Here is a 22,572-nt window from a genome sequence, read left to right on the forward strand (position 1 = left end):
CTTTGCTAATTCCTACTCTTTCTTAAGGTTGCTGCCTTGACTCCTGGGGTGGATGAGTTGACCCTTCTCGGTGCTTCTCTGGAATTATATACTCTCCTATCCCAAGAGTGTTGCACCGTATTGGAATTGTCTGGATATGTGTCCTACCAAATTGTGAATTACTTGAATAATGGATTGTGTCTCACTTTTCTCCACCATAGCCCAATAGCCTAGGGTGGTGCTTGGAAAACGGTAAGTATTGAATAAATAAATGAGTAAGCCAACAGGTACATCAGAGCCTAGTCTAATTGTGATTCTACATCTTCAGTGGGTCAGGGAGGGAGTTTCAGGGACTTAGGGTGGCCAGGCCCAGTCTTCCAGGGGCTGAAGGTGGACCCAGTCCTAACCTCAGCCCCATTGCCCATCCTGTAGCAGCAGCTGAGGCGACGCAGGAGACAGTGGAGTCCCTGATGCAGAAGTTCAAGGAGAGTTTCCGCGCTAACACACCCATCGAGATCGGCCAGCTGCAGCCAGCCCTGCGCAGAGCGACGGGAGGGAAACGGAAGCGGAGGAGCAGGTCTCGAGGTAGGCCCTCCTGGCACTTCTTGCCATGAGGTCAGAGGGCTGTCCCCCAATTGCAAAGATGCCGGGGAGAGCTGTGACTTCTTTCCTTGCTTCCCGTGGATCCTAGAACTCGTGCCACTCTCCCTCAATGCATCCCCTTGGAGACAGCAGACCTGTGCCCTGGGTGTCGAGCTTCCCTCCCTGAGCTCCAGCTGCCTCACCTGAGAGTTGGAACAGATCCTCAAAATGTGAGAGTGAGTGAGGATATTAGCAACAATATGTGGAAAGTATCCAGCATCAGGACCTGCGTGCCACAGGTGCTCTTTAAATTGTGGCTGTTGTCACTCTGGAGAGAGCAAGAGAGGCAGAGCATTCTCACAGAAGGCATCTTCAGGCGGGAGGCCAGGAACAGGGCTTTGGCCCACTCTTTAGTAGCCTGAATGATATAGTGGTCAAAAGCAGGAGTATTCTAAATTAAATGGCACTGCATTCAAATTTCAGTTCTGCTGCTATGTCACCTGATTTGAGTGACTCTACTCTAAGCCACTGCTGTCTCACAGGGTCATTACAATATGCCCAGCCCAGCATTCGATAAGAAGCTGACCTTTCCTTCCTGCTCCTTCTTCTCTCCCCTCCTTCCCTTCCTCTCTTCCTACATTATCATGGTCATAATCCTCCTCCCCTGACCATTGGTGTGACTATGTATATGGGGGGAACCCCCTAGCCTCTGCCTCATTTCCAAACCTCATCTTGTTTTTCAGTCCACTCAATGGTCTCTAGCCGGTTGCTCTTCTCACCTCTCCCTTCTCCATGTTCTATGACTTTGTTCCAATTATGTCATTCTTTCTCCCATAGCTTCAGTGGTTTTCTGGCACCTCCAGATATGTTCAAACCACGCAGAACTCTAATCTCTGCTCTCCTAAATCCATGTGCTGTGCCCTTCGTGTGCCTCCCAGTGACTTTCTGCGTGAAAGTCTCTATCTGGCCCCTAAGAATAATCATCGACGTTTATTGACACAACTTATTCCAGGCAGTAGGCTAAATGATATATGCATCTTACGTCAGTAGATCCGCATAGCAACCCTATAAGGCAGGTACAGTAGTAATTCCCATTTTACTTATGGTCTCACTAAAGCACAGGGGACAATCTACTAAGTGGCAGAATCAGAGAGAACCTAGCAGTCTGAGTCCCAAACCTTTTAACGTAGCCACTACACGCTACACTCTACATTAGTGATGTCCGACCTTCTTTCCAAGCTTAACTTGAATGGCATATTTCCATGAAGACGTCACTGATTGTCACAGTCACAATTCATTCTGAATTCTCCCTGCTTTTCTCTAAGTATTAAGCACTGGTTTTATTTTTGTGTAATATAATATGCATTTGTCTGGCTCTTTTCTTAGCCAGAGAGAGCATTCTTTGAAGGTGAAGATTGTCTTATTTTTTGAATCAGCTTTGTATTTCTGGGCCTACATCAGGGCCTGACACACGGTAGGAGTTGATTATTTGTGGAGTGAATATCTAGGTCTTGATCCCGTGAAATTCTGAATCCGGTGAAAAATCAAGATCTGCATGTTAAGCTGAGGTCATAAATCAAAGCTGAAGGAAATGATGGAGTGCCCTTTTGGAACTCACGTGGTAAACCCCAGGTTTTTATTTCTTTTTTATTTCTTTTATTTTATTTTAACTTCCCAATATACATTGATATACATTGTAGTTGATTTTCGTGACCCTTTACCCATTCCTTTTCCTTCTTCCCTCTCTCCCCTCCCCCACATCATGTCTGTTTACTTGCCTTAACAAGTTCAAGGAATTGTTCTGTTTGTTGTGTCTTCTGCCCCACACCCTTTATTTGTTTGTATGTTTATTTATTTATTTTTAGCTCCCACAGATAAGTGAGAACATGTGGTATTTCTCTTTCTGTGCCTGACTTGTTGCACTTAATATAATTTTCTCTAAGTCCATACACATTGTTGTGAATAGTAGTATTTCATTCTTTTTTATAGCAGAGTAGTATTCCATTGTGTAGATATACTACATTTTCCATATTCAATCATCTGATGATGGACATTTAGGCTGTTTCCAACTCTTGGCTATTGTAAATAGTGCTGCAATAAACATGGGAGTACAGGTATCCCTTCAGCATGATTTCCATTCCTCTGGGTTTTGGCTGGGTCATATGGTAGATCTATCTGTAAATGTCTGAGGAACCTCCATACCATTTTCCATAAAGGCTGCACCATTTTGCAGTCCCACCAACAGTGTATGAGAGTTCCTTTTTCTCTACAACCTCTCCAGCACTTATCATTCTCAGTCTTTTATGTTAGTCATCCTGACTGGAGTGAGATGGTATCTCAAAGTGATAAACCCCAAGTTTGAACCATTGTACAGTGATAAATACAGTTGCCTTGAAGTCAGAAAGATCTGAGAGCTAATCCTAGCCCAGTTTTACTTTGCAGAACTCTGGAAGAGTTATTGACTTTCTCTGAGCCTGTTTTTACTTCCATAAACTGGGGATGACAGTCCCTGCATCAGAAGATTGCTGTGAGGATCTGATGATGAATGCAGACCACTGTATTAGTTGGGGTTCTCCAGAAAGACAGAATCAATAGCATATGTTATAATTATATGAGAGGGATTTATTTGGGGAATTAGCTCACACGACTATGAAGAAAAGTCCCACAATAGGCCGTCTGCAAACTGGATGCCGGTAGCGTGGCTCAGTCCAAGTCCAAAGGCCTCAAAACTTGGGACGTGGATGGTGCCCTTGGTGTAAGTCCTGGAACCCAAAAGCTGAAGAGTCTCGAGCTCTGATGTCCACGGACAGGAAAGAAGAGTGTGTCCCAGCTCTAGCGGATCAAGACAGAGCTTCACCTGTTTCCTCTGTCTTTGGTTTTCTCCAGATCCCAAGTGAATTGGATGGTTCCCACCCACATTGAGGATGGGTCTTTCCCACCCAACCCAATCAGACTCATACTAATCTCTGCTAGAAACACCCTCATGGACACACCTAAAAAGATTGTTTTACCAGGTTTCTCAACATTCCTTCATCTAACCAAGTTGACACCTAGAATTAACCTTCACAAGTCCACCCCTTGTCAACTTGGTGTCCATACTATCTCCTTAAATCACACTTAATTTTCAAATTTACAATAACATAATAGTTTCACCTAACAAGATACACTTTCCTCAGTTCAACCAGAAATGCATTAATCCCTTTCAAAAAAGGTAAAGGCCTTACATGATATTTACCTTTTTCCCAATATCCCATAACTTAAAATTGCAAATACTGTGAAGTAATGTTAACAACGTTTAAATGCTGGTATAAACTCAGTAAGTCTAATGGTACATGGTAGAGAACAAGAGGAACAAAAACAAAAATAATTGCTTAATATGTGTACAGTATGTACACATAGAGACATATTCTTATTTTTTTTTTTAAATTTTATTTTGTCGATATACATTGTAGCTGATTATTGCTCCCCATCACCAAAACCTCCCTCCATCTCCCTCCCCCCCTCCCCCCCAACAATGTCCTTTATGTTTGCTTGTTGTATCAACTTCAAATAATTGTGGTTGTTATATCTTCTTCCCCCCCCCCCCGGTTTGTGTGTGTGTGTGTGTATGTGTGTGTGTGAATTTATATATTAATTTTTAGCTCCCTCCAATAAGTGAGAACATGTGGTATTTCTCTTTCTGTGCCTGACTTGTTTCACTTAATATAATTCCCTCAAGGTCCATCCATGTTGTTGCAAATGGCATTATTTCATTCGTTTTTATAGCTGAGTAGTATTCCATTGTGTAGATGTACCACATTTTCCGTATCCACTCATCTGATGATGGGCATTTGGGCTGGTTCCAACTCTTGGCTATTGTAAAGAGTGCTGCGATGAACATTGGGGAACAGGTATACCTTCGACTTGATGATTTCCATTCCTCTGGGTATATTCCCAACAGTGGGATGGCTGGGTCGTATGGTAGATCTATTTGCAATTGTTTAAGGAACCTCCATACCATTTTCCATAGAGGCTGCACCATTTTGCAGTCCCACCAACAATGTATGAGAGTTCCTTTTTCTCCGCAGCCTCACCAGCATTTATCGTTCATAGTCTTTTGGATTTTAGCCATCCTAACCGGGGTTAGATGGTATCTCAGTGTGGTTTTGATTTGCATTTCCCAGATGCTGAGTGATGTTGAGCATTTTTTCATATGTCTGTTGGCCATTTGGATATCTTCCTTAGAGAAATGCCTACTTAGCTCTTTTGCCCATTTTTTAATTGGGTTGCTTGTTTTCTTCTTGTAAAGTTGTTTGAGTTCCTTATATATTCTGGATATTAATCCTTTGTCAGATGTATATTTTGCAAATATTTTCTCCCACTCTGTTGGTTGTCTTTTAACTCTTTTAATTGTTTCTTTTGCTGTGCAGAAGCTTTTTAGTTTGATATAATCCCATTTGTTTATTTTTCCTTTGGTTGCCCGTGCTTTTGGGGTGGTATTCATGAAGTCCTTGCCAAGTCCTATTTCCTGAAGTGTTTCTCCTATGTTTTCTTAAAGAAGTTTTATTGTCTCAGGGTGTATATTTAAATCCTGAATCCATTTTGAGTTGATTTTAGTATACGGTGAGAGGTATGGATCTAGTTTCATTCTCCTGCATATGGATATCCAGTTATCGCAGCACCACTTGCTGAAGAGGCAGTCCCTTCCCCAGTGAATAGGCTTGGTGCCTTTGTCAAAGATCAGATGGCAGTAAGTGTGTGGGTTGATTTCTGGATTCTCTATTCTATTCCATTGGTCAGTGTGTCTGTTTTTATGCCAGTACCATACTGTTTTGGTTATTATAGCTTTGTAGTATAGCTTAAAGTCAGGTAGTGTTATGCCTCCAGCTTTATTTTTTTTGCTGAGCATTGCTTTGGCTATTCGTGGTCTTTTATTGTTCCATATAAATGTCTGAATAGTTTTTCCATTTCTGAGAAAAATGTCTTTGGAATTTTGATGGGGATTGCATTGAATTTGTATATCACTTTCGGTAGTATGGACATTTTCACTATGTTGATTCTTCCAATCCAAGAGCATGGAATATCTTTCCATCTTCTTGTATCCTCTCTAATTTCTCTCAGCAGTGGTTTGTAGTTCTCATTATAGAGATTTTTCACCTCCTTGGTTAACTCAATTCCTAAGTATTTTATTTTTTTGGTGGCTATTGTAAATGGGCAGGCTTTCTTGATTTCTCCTTCTGCATGTTCACTATTGGAGAAAAGAAATGCTACTGATTTTTGTGTGTTGATTTTGTATCCTGCTACTGTGCTGAAATCATTTATCAATTCCAACAGTTTTTTTGTAGAGGTTTTAGGCTGTTCGATATATAGGATCATGTCATCTGCAAACAGGGACAGTTTGACTTCATCTTTTCCAATCTGGATGCCCTTTATTTCCTTCTCTTCTCTGATTGCTCTGGCTAGTACTTCCAACACTATGTTGAATAGGAGTGGTGAGAGTGGGCATCCTTGTCTAGTGCCTGTTCTTAAAGGAAAAGCTTTCAGCTTTTCCCCATTCAGGATGATATTGGCAGTGGGTTTGTCATATATGGCTTTAATTATGTTGAGATACTTTCCCTCTATACCTAACTTATAGAGGGTCTTTGTCATGAATGAGTGCTGAACTTTATCAAATGCTTTTTCAGCATCTATAGAGATGATCATATGGTCCTTGTGTTTGAGTTTATTAATATGGTGTATCACATTTATTGATTTGCGTATGTTGAACCAACCTTGCATCCCTGGGATGAATCCCACTTGATCGTGATGAATAATTTTTCGTATGTGTTGCTGTATTCTGTTTGCTAGTATTTTAGTGAGGATTTTTGCATCTATATTCATCAAGGATATCGGCCTGTAGTTTTCTTTTTTGGTTATATCTTTACCTGGTTTTGGTATCAGGATGATGTTTGCTTCATAGAATGAGTTTGGGAGATTTGCGTCCGTTTCAATCTTTTGGAATAGTTTGTAAAGAATCGGTGTCAATTCCTCTTTGAATGTTTGGTAAAATTCTGCTGTGAATCCATCTGGTCCTGGGCTTTTCTTTGTTGGGAGCCTTCTGATAACAGCTTCAATCTCCTTTATTGTTATTGGTCTGTTCAAATTTTCTACGTCTTCACGGTTCAGTTTTGGGAGCTTGTGTGTGTCCAGAAATTTATCCATTTCCTCCAGATTTTCAAATTTGTTGGCGTATAGTTGTTTATAGTAGTCTCAAATGATTCCTTGTATTTCAGATGAATCAGTTGTAATATCGCCTTTTTCATTTCTAATTTTTGTTATTTGAGTCTTCTCTCTTCTTTTTTTTGTTAGCCATGCTAATGGTTTGTCAATTTTATTTATCTTTTCAAAAAACCAACTTTTTGATTCGTTGATCTTTTGAATTGTTTTTTGGTTTTCAATTTCATTCAGTTCTGCTCTGATCTTAATGATTTCTTTCCGTCTGCTAACTTTAGGTTTGGATTGTTCTTGTTTTTCTAGTTCTTTAAGGTGAAGTGTTAGGTTGTTCACTTGCCATCTTTCTATTCTTCTGAAGTGAGCGTTTAATGCAATAAATTTTCCCCTCAATACTGCTTTTGCAGTATCCCACAGGTTTTGGTATGATGTATCATTGTTTTCATTAGTTTCAATAAACTTTTTGATTTCCTGCTTGATTTCTTCTTGGACCCATATGTCATTAAGTAGAATGCTGTATAATTTCCATGTGTTTGTATAGTTTCCAGAGGTTCGTTTGTTATTAATTTCTAGTTTTAATCCATTGTGGTCTGAGAAGATACATGGGATAATTCCTATTTTTTTGAATTTATTGAGACTTGATTTGTGACCTAATATGTGATCTATCCTGGAGAATGATCCATGTGCTGATGAGAAGAATGAATATTCTGAGGTTGTTGGGTGGAATGTTCTGTAGATATCTGCCAATTACAATTGGTCTAGAGTCTTGTTTAGATCTTGTGTTTCTCTACTGATTCTTTGCCTAGATGATCTGTCTAATATTGACAGTGGAGTGTTCAGGTCCCCTGCTATTATGGTATTAGTGTCTATTTCCTTCTTTAGGTCTAATAGAGTTTGTTTTATAAATCTGGCTGCTCCAACATTGGGTGCGTACATATTTATGATTGTTATGTCTTCTTGATGGATCAGTCCTTTTATCATTAAGTAGTGTCCCTCATTGTCTCTTTTTATGGTTTTTAGTTTAAAGTCTATTTTGTCAGATATAAGAATAGCCACTCCAGCTCGTTTTTCTTTTCTGTTTGCATGGTAAATCTTTTTCCATCCTTTCACTCTTAGTCTGTGTGAATCTTTATGGGTGAGGTGGGTCTCTTGTAGGCAGCATATAGTTGGGTCCTGCTTTTTGATCCAGTCAGCCAGTCTGTGTCTTTTAATTGGGGAATTTAAGCCTTTTACATTAAGAGTTGTTATTGAAAGGTGTTGATTTATTCCTAGCATTTTGTTGGTTGTTTGGTTGTCTTAGGTGTCTTTTGTTCCTTGCTTTCTGATTTACTGTTTGGTTTCTTTGTTTGTTGGTTCCTTAGGTTGTAGATAGTGTTTTTGTTAGCTTGTTTTCTCTTCATGAATACCATTTTTATTGTACTAGCGGGTTTAGATTTTTCTTAGGTTTTTATGGCAGTGGTAGTTATTTTTCAGGAACCAAACCCAGTACTCCCTTGAGGATTTCTTGTAAGGGTGGTCTTGTGGTAGTGAACTCCCGCAGTTTTTGTTTGTCTGAGAAATATACTATTTGCCCCTCATTTCGGAAGGATAGCCTTGCAGGGTAGAGTATTCTTGGCTGGCAATCTTTGTCTTTTAGTATTTTGAAAATATCATCCCATTCCTTTCTAGCTTTTAGGGTTTGTGATGAGAAGTCTGATGTTAACCTCATTGGGGCTCCCTTATAGGTGATTTGATGCTTCTCTCTTGCAGCTTTTAAGATTCTCTCTTTGTCTCTGAGTTTTGCCAATTTGACTATGACATGTCTTGGAGAAGGCCTTTTTGGGTTGAATACGTTTGGAGATCGTTGAGTTTCCTGGATCTGAAGATCTGTGATTTTTCCTATACCTGGGAAGTTTTCTGCCACTATTTTGTTGAATATGTTTTCAATGGAATCTCCATTTTCCTCCCCTTCTGGAATACCCATGACTCGGATATTTGAGCGCTTGAGGTTGTCTGATATCTCTCTCAGGTTTTCTTCCATGTCCTTGATTCTTTTTTCTTTCTTTTTGTCTGCTTGTGTTATTTCAAACAGCCCATCTTCAAGTTCAGAGGTTCTCTCTTCAACTTCGACAAGCCTGCTGGTTAAACTCTCCGTTGTGTTTTTTATTTCGCTGAATAACTTCTTCAGTTCAGCAAGTTCTGCTACATTTTTTTTCAGGACATTGATTTCCTTGTATATTTCCTCTTTCAGATCCTGTATACTTTTCCTCATTTCATCATGATGTCTAGCTGAGTTTTCTTGTATCTCATTCAGTTTCCTTAGAATTATCACTCGAAATTCCTTGTCAGTTATTTCAAGGGCTTCTTGTTCTACAGGATCTAGAGTATGAGATTTATCAACTTTTGGTGGTGTACTTTCTTGATTTTTTGTATTTCTGGTGTCTTTTTTTTGGTGTTTATTCATTGTGGCAGGGGGTTTCACAGTCCACTGGTTTGAGACTAATGACTAACTAGGATGTTGCTGTGGTTGCCAATTTGGTATGGCTCCCACCATGACTGCTCAGTTGGCCTCTAGTGTCTTGTGTGTGTGGTTGCCTCGGGTCTTGGGCTTCTCCGGGGATCCACCTTTCTGGTCAGCTTGTACTCTGCTGGGCTGGTGGATCACGAACCACAGGGTGTGTGATCTCTGTTGAGCTTTCACTTTCTGTATAGGACTTCTCCCCGTTCGGTGTGCTCTGGCCCAGGCTGTTAGATCGTGCAGTGGCGACCCCACCGGGTGTGTGGTTTCTGTCGAGTCTCCGCCTCCCTGGCCGCACGTCTCCCCCCTCTGTGCACACTGTGCTGGGCTGGGGTGTGTCTTCTGCACCCCTCGTCTATCAGCTGGGCCTTCAAGACCCTGCTCAGCACCGCCTCGCCCAGGAAGTCTACCAGGTTTCTGCTAGGCACAGACGACCGGTCTCTCTGGGTGCCTTTGTAGCACTGTGTAGATCTTTCTCGGGTCTTGTTCACCTTTGTATCCCCCCGGTATAAACCGAGTCTAGTGCCCGCCTGCAGCCTGCTCTCCGGCAGGTTCAAGCGGACCTGGGAACTCTCCTACCACACTATTCCCAACCAGAAATTCGTTAGGCTTTTTTCCAAACTGGTGGTCGCAGAGATGGTATCTGCCTCCCAGTAACAGGAAGTTTACCGGGCCGGAGTCCAGGGTGTGGTGGAGTGACAGTCGGCCCGCCCGTACTTCCTAGCCCTCCCAACACTGGTCGGGACGCCCCACACCCCCAGCCCCACCAGAGAACCACGGAGGGAGTGGGAGAGGAGGCCGGTCCGCAGGGTCCGGAAAGCCCCGTGCCAGGCCAAGCAAATGCGCTTAGTGATGGCCGAGCAGGGCGGAGCTGCCCGCACCTGGGAAAATGGAGGCAGCACCGGGGCAGTGAGTGGCCTGGTGGTGCAGGCGGGAGCCGCGTGGGCATCCACCCCCCGAACAGAGCTGTGCCAGGGATCACTCACAGTGCTGTGCCAGGTCGGGCGCTCGCTCTGTCTCTGGTTTGTTGCCTTCCGTGTTCTCGGCGCTGCTGCCTCGGGCTGTTCAGTCGCTGCGCCGCTCGGGCGCTCCCAGGAATCTTCTTTAATGCCGGCCTGAAACCTCGAATCCTGAATAGGGCAGCTGGCCGCCTTCAGTGCGGCCCCAGCCTCCGGGATCCTGGCTGCATCCACAGCAGCCCTGGCGCCGTGTTCCCTGTTTCAAGACTCGCTTTTGCAGCTAAGAATCAGTTCTTTTCCTGCTCCACACTTCAAAGCTGTTGCCTGTAAATGAGGCAGCCTCTCCTGCCGGGGGCAAAGTGGCGTTGAGCCCCCACGACCGGCCAGCAGCAGCAGTCCTCCCTTAAGAGATGGCCAGAGGAAGGTCCACAAGCTTCCCGGCTGCCTGAGGCCCAGTGGCCACCTTTTCCACCTCAGCTACTCCGCGCCAGCCGCCGCAGCCGCCGCCATCTTGAAACTCCTCTAGAGACATATTCTTAACACAACAGGGAGAACAATTACAATCCTCGTTTCTGTAACTGGTCACTTGGTCAAAGCTGGTATTTATAACTATCTTCTTCTGCTACTCATTCTGTATTTCCTTTACCTTCAGTGAGCACCTCACCAGGTCGTGGTTTTTTACCTGGTGGAGTGACCCAAACCTTCATCCGTTAGGAGTCTGGTCCATTATGAGTCTTGCCTAGATTTGGTGGTTTTAATTTTCCATTGACCTTAAACACAGGGCATGGTAGTACTAACAGACGTCCTAAGGGATCTCCTGTTTTCCAGATATTATCTTCCTCACCTCCAATGTGAAGTAGCAGTCCAACTTACCCTTGATAGTCTGGGTCAATCACTCCAGCCAACACAGTAACTCCTTTCTTAGCCTGTTGACTCAGAGGCATGAGGATCCTAAAGTGGTCAAGTGGCAGCCTTAACTTCCAATTCAATGGGATCATTTTTATGTCTCCTGATGGGAGCATTCCTACCTCTGGAACCAAGTCCTCTAGACCAGCAGAGCATAAGGTTGCAGGGACAGGAAGCAAAAATTTTGCTAACAGGTCCCTAGTGGTAATGGTGAGTGGTGCCGCTTCCATTTCCACCCCTTGATTCCTGGACCCGTGAATCCTGGCTATGGGAGAAATAGTACCATATACTGGCCACTGATTTAGAGCACATAAAGCCTTCTGGAGAACCTTGCCCCAGCCCTGCAGGGCATTGTCACCTGGCTGTCACTGTAACTGTGACTTCAAAAGGCCATCTCACTGTTCTAACAGACCAGCTGCTTCAGGAAAATAGAGAACATGATAAAACCAATGAATTCCAAGAGCATGAGCCCATTGTCACACTTGTTTAGCTGTGAAATCAATTCCTTGGTTAGAAGCAATGCTGTGTGGAATGCCATGATGGTGAATAAGGCATTCCGTGAGTCCACAGATGGTAGTTTTGGCAGAAGCATTTCATGCTGGGAAGGCAAATCCATATCCAGAATAAATGTCTATTCTAGTAAGGACAAAAGGCTGTCCGTTCCACGATGGAAGTGGTCCAATGTAATCAACCTGCCACCAGGTGGCTGGCTGATCACCCCGGAGAATGGTGCCATATTGGGGGCTCAGTGTTGGTCTCTGATGCTGGCAGATTGGGCACTCAGTGGTTGCTGTAGCCAGATTGGTCTTGGTGAGCGGAAGTCCATGTTGCTGAGCCCATGCACAATTTTCATCCCTGCACCATGGCCACTTTGCTAATGAGCCCACTGGGTGATGACAGGGGTGGCTGGAGAAAGAGGCTGATGAGTATCCACAAAACAAGTCATCCTGTCCAACTGATTATTAAAGTCCTCCTCTGGTGATGTCACCTTTTGATGGACATTCACATGGAAAACAAATATCTTCACATCCTTTGCCCACTCAGAGAGGGACATCCACATACCTCTTCCCCAAATTTCTTTCTCACCAATTTTCCAATCATGTTCCTTCCATGTCCCTGACCATCCGGCCAAACCATTTTCTAAAGCCCATGAATCAGTATATAATCGCACATCTGGCCATTTCTCCTTCCAGGCAAAGTGCACTGCCTGAAGTTCTGACCACTGAGAAGATTTGCCCTCACCACTGTCCTTCAGAGAAGTCCGCAGGAAAGGGGTGCTGTGCTGCAGCTGCCCACTTTCGGGTGGTGCCTGCTTATCGTGCAGAACTATTTGTAAACCAGGCTCAAGCCTTTTCTTCCTCTGTCAACTGATCATAGGGAACTCCCCATGAGGCCACAGGTGCAGGCTGGGGGAGAGAAGGCAGTGTCGCAGGAGTAGGAACCATGGGCATTTGGGCCACTTTATGTAACTTACTCATGCCTTCAGGACGTGCTTGGGCCCGATCACGTATATATCATTTCCATTTGATGATCAAGGGCTACTGTGCACGCCCAACCTGCTCAGTCAGATAACACCCAGTCACAATGGGCAGCTCAGGTCACATGGTAACTTGACGGCCCATAGTCAAGCGTTCAGTTTCTAGTAAGGCCAAATAGTAGGCAAAGAGCTGTGCCTCAAAAGAAGAGTAGTTATCTGCAGATGATGGCAGGGCTTTGCTCCAAAATCCTAAGGGTCTCTGCTGTGATTCACCTATATGGGCCTGCCAAAGGCTCCATACTGCATCCCTGTCTGCCACTGACACTTCAAGGACCATTGGGTCTGTTGGATCATATGGCCCAAGGGGCAGAACAGCTTGCACAGCAGCCTGGACCTGTTGCAGAACCTTCTCCTGCTCTGGGCCCCAATCAAAACTAGCAGCCTTTCCTGTTACTTGGTAGATGGGCCAGAGTAACACACCCAAGTGAAGAATGTGTTGCCTCCAAAATCCAAATAGGCCCACTAGGTGCTATGCCTCTTTCTTGGTTGTAGGAGGGGCTAGATGCAACCACTTATCCTTCATCTTAGAAGGGATATCTCAACATGCCCCACACCATTGGATCTCTACAAATTTAATTGAGGTAGAAGGCCCCTGAATTTTAGTTGGATTTATTTCCCATCCTCTGACTTGCAAATTTCTCACCAATAAGTCCAAAGCAGTTGCTACTTCATGCTCACTAGGTCCAATCAGCGTAATATCATCAATGTAATGGGCCAGCATAATGTCTTGTGGAAGGGAAAGGTGATCAAGATGTCTGCAAACTAAATTGTGACATAAGGCTGGAGAGTTGATATACCCCTGAGGTAATACAGTAAAGGTGTATTGCTGGCCTTGCTAGCTAAAAGAAAATTGCTTCTGGTAGGTCTTATGAACAGGGATGAAGAAAAAGCCATTTGCCAAATCAGTAGCTGCATACCAGGTACCTTGAGATGTGTTAATTTGTTAAAGCAATGAAACCACATCTGGTACAGCAGCTGCAATTGGAGTCACCATTTGGTTAAACTTATGATAATCCATTGTCATCCTCTAAGATTCACCTGTCTTCTTCACATGCCAAATAGAGTTGAATGGGGATGTGGTGGGAATCACCACCCCTGCCTCTTTCAAGTCCTTGATAGAAGCACTAATCTCTGCAGTCCCTCCAGGGATGTGGTATTGTTTTCAATTTACTATTTTCCTAGGTAGAGGCAGCTCTAATGGCTTCCATTTGGCCTTTCCCATCATAATTGTTGTCACTCCACAGGTCAGGGAACCAATGTGGGGATTCTGCCAGCTGCTAAGTATGTCTATTCCAATTATGCATTCTGGAACTGGGGAAATAACCACAGGATGGGTTCAGGGACCCACTGGACCCACAGTAAGTCAGACCTGGGCTAAAATTCCATTAATCACCTGACCCCCATTAGCCCCTATTCTAACTGGAGGGCCACTGTGATGATTTGGGTCTCCTGGAATCAATGTCAATTCAGATACAGTATCTCATAGTCCCCTAAAGGTCTGATTATTCCCCTTTCCCCAATGTACAGTTACTCTGGTAAAAGGCCGCAGGTCTCCTTGGGGAGGAATGGGAGAAAGATTAATAGAGTAAATTTTTTGTAATGTACCAGGGCCCTTCCTCAAGGGGACCGAAACACCCCTTTATTCAAGGGGTCTGGGTCTGTAAACTGGCTCAAGTCTGGGAACTGATTGAGGGACTGTGACTCTCTGTTTTTATGAATCAAGTTAGACTTTTGTTCACTTAAACTACAAGTTTTCTGCTTATATAGATCAAGTAAGAATTTAGTAGGCTTCCTGTCTATTTGACTTACGGGAACACCATGAGTAACTAAGCAGCGCCATAGATCTATACAAGTCAGACTATTCTGATTAGTACTTTGCCTCTGCTGTCCATTATGGTAACTACGCCCCCCATGCCTTTGTCGGTTGAGTGCTGCCACTTGGCCCCTGCCACCCCAGGATCCAATTAGTCCCATTGCATTTAAGTGTTCCAGTTGCTTGACTGTGGTTCCCACTGTAAGGTCTGGTCTACAGAGAAGAGTAATAACAGGGCTCTTCAAGGATGCTGGGGCTCCCCTCGCAAATCTATTTCTCAAAGTATCAGTTAAAAGTATGTCTTCTGGGGCCTCCCAGAGTGGGTGAGTAGATTTTATGTGAGAAATCCACTCTAGCATTCCAATCCCCCTAGGCCTTTCAATCCCTTCATCTACAGTTAACCAAGGGATATCAGGCATCTCTAACTCATTCACAGTGGGTCATCTTTTGATCCATATTTCAGCCAACCAACCAAACAAACTATTAGCACCTTTCTTCAGTTTTTCCAGTGTTGTGAGGAGCAACCAACCAATGTCATTAGAGTCCTCAGATTTCCACACATACTCAAAAGTATTATGTATAGAGTCACCGAACCCCTTGCTTTTACAAGCAGTGAATCAGGACCATCAAATGGATTTATCTTGCATATCTCTTTAAACAGTTCACACCAAGGACTATCAGTGCTCTCCATAATATTAGAAGTTGAGCTGTTAGCATTTTTAGGTCTGATGCCCTGAAATCAATTGAAAAAATTCATCATTAAGATTCTGTTTCTCTAGAACCACTCCTGGTACCAAAGTGTTCTCCAGAGAGACAGAATCAATAGCATATGTTATAAGTATATGAGAGGGATTTATTAGGGGAATTAGCTCACATGACTATGAAGAAAAGTCCCACGATAGGTCGTCTGCAAACTGGATGCCGGTAGCGTGGCTCAGTCCAAGTCCAAAGGCCTCAAAACCAGGGAAGAAGATGGTGCCCTTGCTGTAAGTCCTGGAACCCAAAAGCTGAAGAGTCTCGAGCTCTGATGTCCATGCACAGGAAAGAAGAGTATATCCCAGCTCCAGTGGATCAAGACAGAACTTCACCTCTTTCTTCTGTCTTTGGTTTTCTCCAGATCCCAAGCAGATTGGATGGTTCCCACCCACATTGAGGATGAGTCTTTCCCACCCAGTCCAATCAGACTCATACTAATCTCTGCTGTAAACACCCTCATGGACACACCTAAAAAGATTGTTTTACCAGGTTTCTCAACATTCCTTCATCTAACCAAGTTGACACCTTGAATTAACCTTCACAACCACCTTGGAATGTTCAGGAAGCATGTGTCAGCAGGGTTACTCAAAATTTCCTTCATCCTTACCTGTTTATCTTTTTTCCTTCACCATTCACCAAGAATCCTCCCATATCCTCTAACACTTTATAAACATACTTGAGTCCAAGTCCATCACCTCCCCCCTCTTCACTACTAATCTAAATTCATTTTTTTAACATCACACCCTGAACACTTTTTATGTCACTGAATCTTTCAAAATTATCCTTTTTATGCACCATAATTTTCTTTACCAGGCCTGTACTGTTGGGCATTTGGGCTGTTTCTAATATTTCATCATTATAAACAATGCCACACGGACAGTTTGTTTGTTTATTTGCATAAAACTTGCCTTCACTTTGGAATCTGTCTGTTTGCCCCCTGTTAGAGCATAATTTCAGCATTACATATTATTGAAAATGTTTGACCTAGACTAGGATTAGGCATTACTCTATTTTAATTTACAAGTTAGACGGGGCCTCAGAGAACTAATGCATGATGAAATTCATTTGTATCTCTTCAGTGTGTATCGAATCTGCCCTCCCTTTTTGTTTTGTTATCACCCTTATTACTGTCTTCTTACCTTCTCCTTGCAACTGTACCCTTCTGTGATTCAGTCTCCCCAAAGCTGCCAGAGTAATTATTTAGGAAACATAAACCAGGTAAAGTCACTCTCCTGCATAACATCCTTCTGTGGTTCTCCATGATCCTTAGAATGTGATCCAAACTCTGCCATGGCTTGCAGAGCCTGCGTGATCTGAATCTGGCTCCTGCCCTGTCCCCTGACATTGCTTGCTCTGCATGTTCTTGTGCTCCAGCCAAACTGTCCTCCTTCATGTTTCACAAAATCAGCATCCAGTTCCCTCTTTAGAGCCTGAGAACTCACTGTCCCTTCTCCTTGTCACTTCTCTTTCTGCCCCACAGATGCTATCCTGGCTGGTCCCTTCTCACCTTTCAGCTCTTATTTCAAATGTCAGCCCCTCAGAAATGTCTTTCAGGACTACCATTTCTAAAGTACTGCTCCTTTCAGTCCCTGACCTGCTACTATGTATGACCTCACCCTTTTTTATTTCTTCCACCGTAGTGGACTAGTCTAAAATCATTTTTATTTCTTTGTTGACTATCTTCCTCTTTAAAATATAAGCTTCCCACTCATAAACCCAATACACAGAAAGTGTTTAATAAATATTTGTTGAATGAGTTTATGAACATCAAAGATCACTGGAAAGGGTCTCAGTTTCATAACCTTCAGATTGATGGTGTAAGAGGGAAGCATGGTGAACCAAAGCCTCCTGGGACTGACCTCCAGAGAGTCCTGGTTCCCCATACACAGTCTCACTGATGAGTAACACATTAAATGTGCTGAAGTGGATGCTATTTAATCAATTTCTGAAACAACTTAACAACATTGTGCTTGTCATTTTGTAGCCACCATTGGATAAGTTTTTGCAGGAGAAGAGTAATATATGTGTCATATATACATATACAGAATAGTATATATCAGCCCTGTACTTCCAAACTGGTTCACCACAAGCCAACAAGATTTCCTTGAACAGTGGAACTCCAAGGTCAAAAAGATGTTTTGGAATTTCTATACACTCTCTCTTCCTCTTGGAGAATCCTGAATGAATCTTAGTCTACTAAAGACTCTGGGAACTCCTGGAGTACAGAAAGCTGGGTTGCTTTGTTTAACTCAACATCTATGACATCAATTTGACCACAGACTCTATTTTTTTTTTTTCTTGGAAAACTTATTAACATCTTGCAGAACAGAAGTATCCATTGAAAAACAATTTTGGAAATGTTCTTTTAGCATGCCGTCAAAATCCCAAATATGATGGTCTGAATCCCCAGCCTTTCACTGTCTCTCCCCTGCCCCTGCCACTGAAGAGGCGATGGGCCTTCTGTCCCAGAGTGGGAGCACCTGGCCTCTCTCTACTTTGTTAGGCTCCTCACTAAGTCTGTGGTCTCACTGGTCTCCAGCAGATGGAATGGGTAGCCGAGAACCCATGTTGTGGAATTGAGCACATGGTTGAAAGCAGCTCCAGTGTGTTTTTGTAGCTGTGGCTTCCTCCTGAGAGGCCTGGTGGATGCTGAATTGTGTCATCCTTGGCTAGAAAGAGGAAGGCTAGTGGAGTACTTCACTGGTGCCTTCACACTTGTGACAGGGTTTTATGAGACAGCCGTTCAGAAGCCACTCTCCATATCCCATGGGCTGTAAAAAGGAGGTGTTAGCATTCAAATAAAGGAGGGGAGGATTCCTTCAGATGTGAGGAAGAGCTTTCTGAAGCTCATGCAGTTGGGAGAGGTTTTTAAAAGCAGGATTTTGTATTAGAACTTCAGTTTCACCATTGCCTAACTGAATGATAGTAAGCAAATGAACAAGAGCTGTGGATAGCCTCAGTTTCCCCTTCTGTAAAGTAGTGCTAATAATGGCAGCATCACATGTGGGTTGTGAAATAATGCCTGAGAAATGCTTAGCCCAGTATCTGGCACACGGTCAGCTCTCAATAAAGAGTAGCTAGCATTACCACTGCCGTTGAGGTCTTACCTATTTGGCCTCCAGAATTGCACAAATCCATCCAGTCCTTCCTGGGCCATTGCCTCTGACTCAGTAGAGGTTTATTATCCCTCATCCAGATTCCTGCAGCAGCCTCTTCATCCATCCATGAATCCATCTTCCACCCTGGAGGCTGGAGTGATCCTTCAAAAACACGTTAAATCTGGCCATGTCACTACCATGCCTAGAACATTTTCCTGATATTCTGTCACTTGCATTGGGGGTTTCTCAAGCTTTTGAAGTGAAGTCTGCCTAAAGGCAGATATGAGTGAACACGCCCCCAAAGGGTCTGCAGCTGTGTTTGAAAGACATCGGTTATGAGACCCAAATTCCAGGTTCCGTTAAAAAAAAACCAAAACAAAACAAAACAACACCACCAACAACAACAAAAAAATCCAAAAAAACCCATGCCTTTCTATTTCATAATATGTCCTTGTTTATTTCAGTTTAAGTTATATTATTCATCAGTTAATTAATTTAACATTTGCTCAAGTCTTCAGATAAAATATTGATGTCCCAAGCAGAAGAACTATAATTAAACAGATTATATGGGGATCTTCATACAATACCACCTTCAAAGGGTTTCCATAGGATTAAGTAAGACACTGCCCATAAAGCGCTTAACACAGTCTGGTGAAAGGTGCACACAGAACATATGCACTTTATTGTTTTATTATTTACTATTTTTTAAAATTATTATTAGCATCTTCATCATTACAAATCGTAATCTTTCCCCATGGCCTCCACTCGACCTATCACTCCCCAACCCACCTCCTCCCCTCCCCCCATCTCTAGTATCCTTAGCTTTGTTCTGTCCTTCTGAAAGTTCAATGTATTATTTACTATTCTTATCATTACTATTTTGTTACAACACTTATTACCACCCCATAGGGATACATATACTCAGTTTTAAGAGTAAGAACCTTTAGAATGAAGAGCACATTGTTTAGTAGGATTAAAAAGTTGTCATCACCTGCTACACAAGGGTCCTTCCTAGCCAGGACTCCACCATACCTCTGGCTGCCTCTAAGCCCCAAGCCACTGTATTCAACCACCTCCAGCCATTTTTCCCTCCCCTTGCTTTCTTAAGCATGATCATATTCTACCTGAAAGACACTCTCCTCTTTCCCTCTCTATTCTCAAGGCAGAAAATTGCTCCTCATCTTCAAAATTCAGCTTCAAAGTCTTCTCTGTGAAGCACTTCCTCAGCTCTTACTCCAGCTGAGTGAGCCACTCTGTCCCTGGGCACTAGTAGCCCAGGTGCTGTTCTTTAGTGCAGCCCTTATTGCAGTCTTTTGTAAATACACAAGGACACATCTGTCACCTTATTCAGCTCTCGGTCCAGTGATGGAAAGGACAGTGATTTTTGTCTCTCTGTAGCCCAAATGCCTAACAAAGAACTGGAATAGAATAGTAATTGGCTGAATAGGAGAATATATGGATGGATGAATGGATGGATGGATGGATGGATGGATGGATGGATGGATGGATGGATAACAGGAGGTAGTTGGGAGCCTCACGGAATGCAAAGGGTTAATAAGACGCAGTGCAACCTAACATCTGTTGAGCATTTAGTGTGTTCTAGGCACAGTGCTCATCACACATATTATCTCATTTAAAAGCTCCCAATAACCCCATGAGGTAATTACATTAATCACCCCCATCAGCAAAGGAAGAAACTCAGACTTACACTGTTTAAGTGACTTGTCCAAGTTTACCCAACTAGTAGATCATGGAGCTATGAACTGAGAGCCCAGACCGTCTAAATTCACAGCCCACATTTAAATTCCCAGATGATTCGAATTCTACTCTTAGTGACCCTGGCTGAGATCTTTGAGCTGTGAAATTATACAACCTAGTCTAGATGCTGGAAGGAAGTGTATGTAGCTTCTCTTGCACTGACCTTGTTTCTGTGTCATCTTGCTGTTGTAGGGGTGTTTGAGAGCTACAAAGTTCTAGAATGGGAGGCATCTCCCTCTCTGAGCTAACAGAGAGTCAGGACTTTCCCCTTCAATCTCTCTCTGACCCTAGGGAGCCAGTCCTGTATTCTCAGGAGCCCCCAGTGGTTATGTCACTGGGCATGCTCTGTGCATTTTTTAAAGACATACATATACAGGATGCGCAACTCAGATCTTGGTACACAAGCACTTATTTCATCATTTATTGGAGAACACTGAGGATTAGACATATCTACCACAATTAACATGAAGGTGGACTGGGCTGGCTTGGGGTTTTTACTAAACTGGGACAATAATTAAAGAAGCCTTCACAGAGGAGGTAATCCTTGAATAATGGACTGATTTTAACCAGGAAGAGGCTGGGAAGATATTGCTGGTAGAAGAAAGAAAATATGCAAAGGCACATGGGGATAGAACTGTGCAGGGAATTATGGGAATAACTGGGGTAAAATGTGAACCAGGCAGATCCTGGTGAGGGGAGAAGGTATCAGATCCACCATCAGGACCAGGCCCTGGACTTTGCTCCCATGCTTTCCAGCTGCATCCCCACAATGGGGAGGAGCGGCCAGTTCTGGTTTCTTTATCCTTCCTGAAAGATAAGCCCTCATGTGCTCTTTTATTGTGGGACACTGTGCCTGCAATGCAGGCTTATGTTAATATATGCATTTTTTTCATTTTATTAGTAACTGGCTATGAATTATTCACTTAGTCGGAAGAAAATAGTCAGAAACATTAATGAGTTTAAATTAGTTGTCTTCATGGGTTGTTGCTCTGCCTAAATGTTGAACAGGAAGCCCCAGGGTCGGTCTTTGTTTCTTTGGTCCCTATCTCTGTTCCCCCAACACTTTAGTCCCCTCTGCAGCCTTCTTTTCCTACCAAGGACTTTTTGGTGGGGTTCACTGCCCCTTTTGTCAAAGAAAGTTTTGACACTGCATCATAAACATGAAGTTCAGCTTAAACTGTGAGATAGTTACAGGGGTTAGAAGGAGGACTGCATAGACCCAACTACCTGGAGGCTAACCCTAAGTCTGTGATGAAATAGCCCCTTTTCTCCACCCCTGTGACATTTCTCCAGCTTGATTTCTTCCCCCTGTCCATTACCAATACCCAAAGTCTGCTCTTCCTTCAAAACAAAACCTTAGAGCCACTTTCTCCATGAAGTATTTTCAGATTTTTCCCAAATGAAAGCCATGCACAGTTTCTTCAAGCTTTGATAACCTCTTTGCTATCTTCCCGGAGGCGTTTGTCATTTATTACCTTTTATTGGAGTAATTTATGGCCATTTCTCATCTTCTCCCTTAATTAATCTCCTCAAGTACAGCAAGTATGTTCAGGCCATGCCTGTGTTCCCATTGAATAGCCTACTTCCTGACAAATAGCAGATGCTCAGTTAATGTTTGATGAATTAATGGACAATTAATCAGACTGTCTCCATGAGCATGGACAAGACCTTTGTGGCAGTGCACTCAGGTTGTGGAATCAGACTGATGTGGATTCATGTCCCAGCTCTGCCACTGACTTGCTAAACTTTGGGAAATGACTTATGCACTAAACCTCCATTACCTAATCTACAAATCGTACAATCAGCCACCTTGCAGGGAGGTTGGATGGATTAGCATTAATGTATGTAAAGTGCTCAGCAGTCTGCACTGAACATAGTAAGTACCTAATAAATCTTTGTGTTAATTTGGAAAGCAAAGGTGATGGGCTAGATAATTTCCACTGGTTTCCTCTAACTCAAATAGTCTTTGATTATAAATCCAATTGGGAAGCATTGTTGTCCAGTGAAAAGTCTAGAATTTGGAGTCTGAAAACCCTGGTTTGAACTCAAACCCTACCTTATGTGCAGTAGGTCCTTAGGGAGACTGCTTAATATCCTCACATTCCATCCCCAGCATCTGGGATGTAATTATACCTGCCATTCTTTTTGCTCAGGGTGGTTGTCAGAATTTACTAGAATGATCATGGAAATGCTCTATGAAAACACACAAAAGATTAGCTGCATCCTGGAATCAGATTCCTGACACCTTCAAAGACAGGGAATGACATGCATCTTTGATCAGGAAGCCTTTTCTCTAGGTCTCTGACTTTCTGTCTTTTGACCACAGGCCCCTCCCAAGAGGTGCAGCCAGTGTACCTGTGCAGTGATCCCCAGGTTGTATTGGACTGAGGTGTAGGAGAGCTGATCTGCACTCAGAAACATAGCCGCTTCCGTAAATCTTCCCTGATGTGTCTTTCAGAGAAGTTTGCTTTCCTGAAAGTGTATGTCTCCTCCAGGCA

At 43.1% G+C, this 22,572-nt stretch overlaps 1 protein-coding gene across 3 annotated transcripts in view; it reads left to right on the forward strand.

Moving 5' to 3' along the window:
• Positions 1 to 22,572, forward strand: part of ASTN2 (astrotactin 2) — a 902,747-nt gene that overhangs the window by 252,751 nt on the left and 627,424 nt on the right. For 2 of the 3 annotated variants that reach the window (XM_063082086.1, XM_063082087.1), the window contains exon 4: positions 412 to 564. The exons of the other annotated variant lie outside the window; for it this stretch is intronic. In XM_063082086.1, the coding sequence (XP_062938156.1) occupies positions 412 to 564 (153 nt within the window). The remainder of the gene's footprint in view (positions 1 to 411; positions 565 to 22,572) is intronic. 3 annotated transcript variants of the gene reach the window in all.

The sequence above is a fragment of the Cynocephalus volans genome, chromosome 17 (genome assembly GCF_027409185.1).
Source record: "Cynocephalus volans isolate mCynVol1 chromosome 17, mCynVol1.pri, whole genome shotgun sequence".
Taxonomy (NCBI): Eukaryota; Metazoa; Chordata; class Mammalia; order Dermoptera; family Cynocephalidae; genus Cynocephalus; species Cynocephalus volans.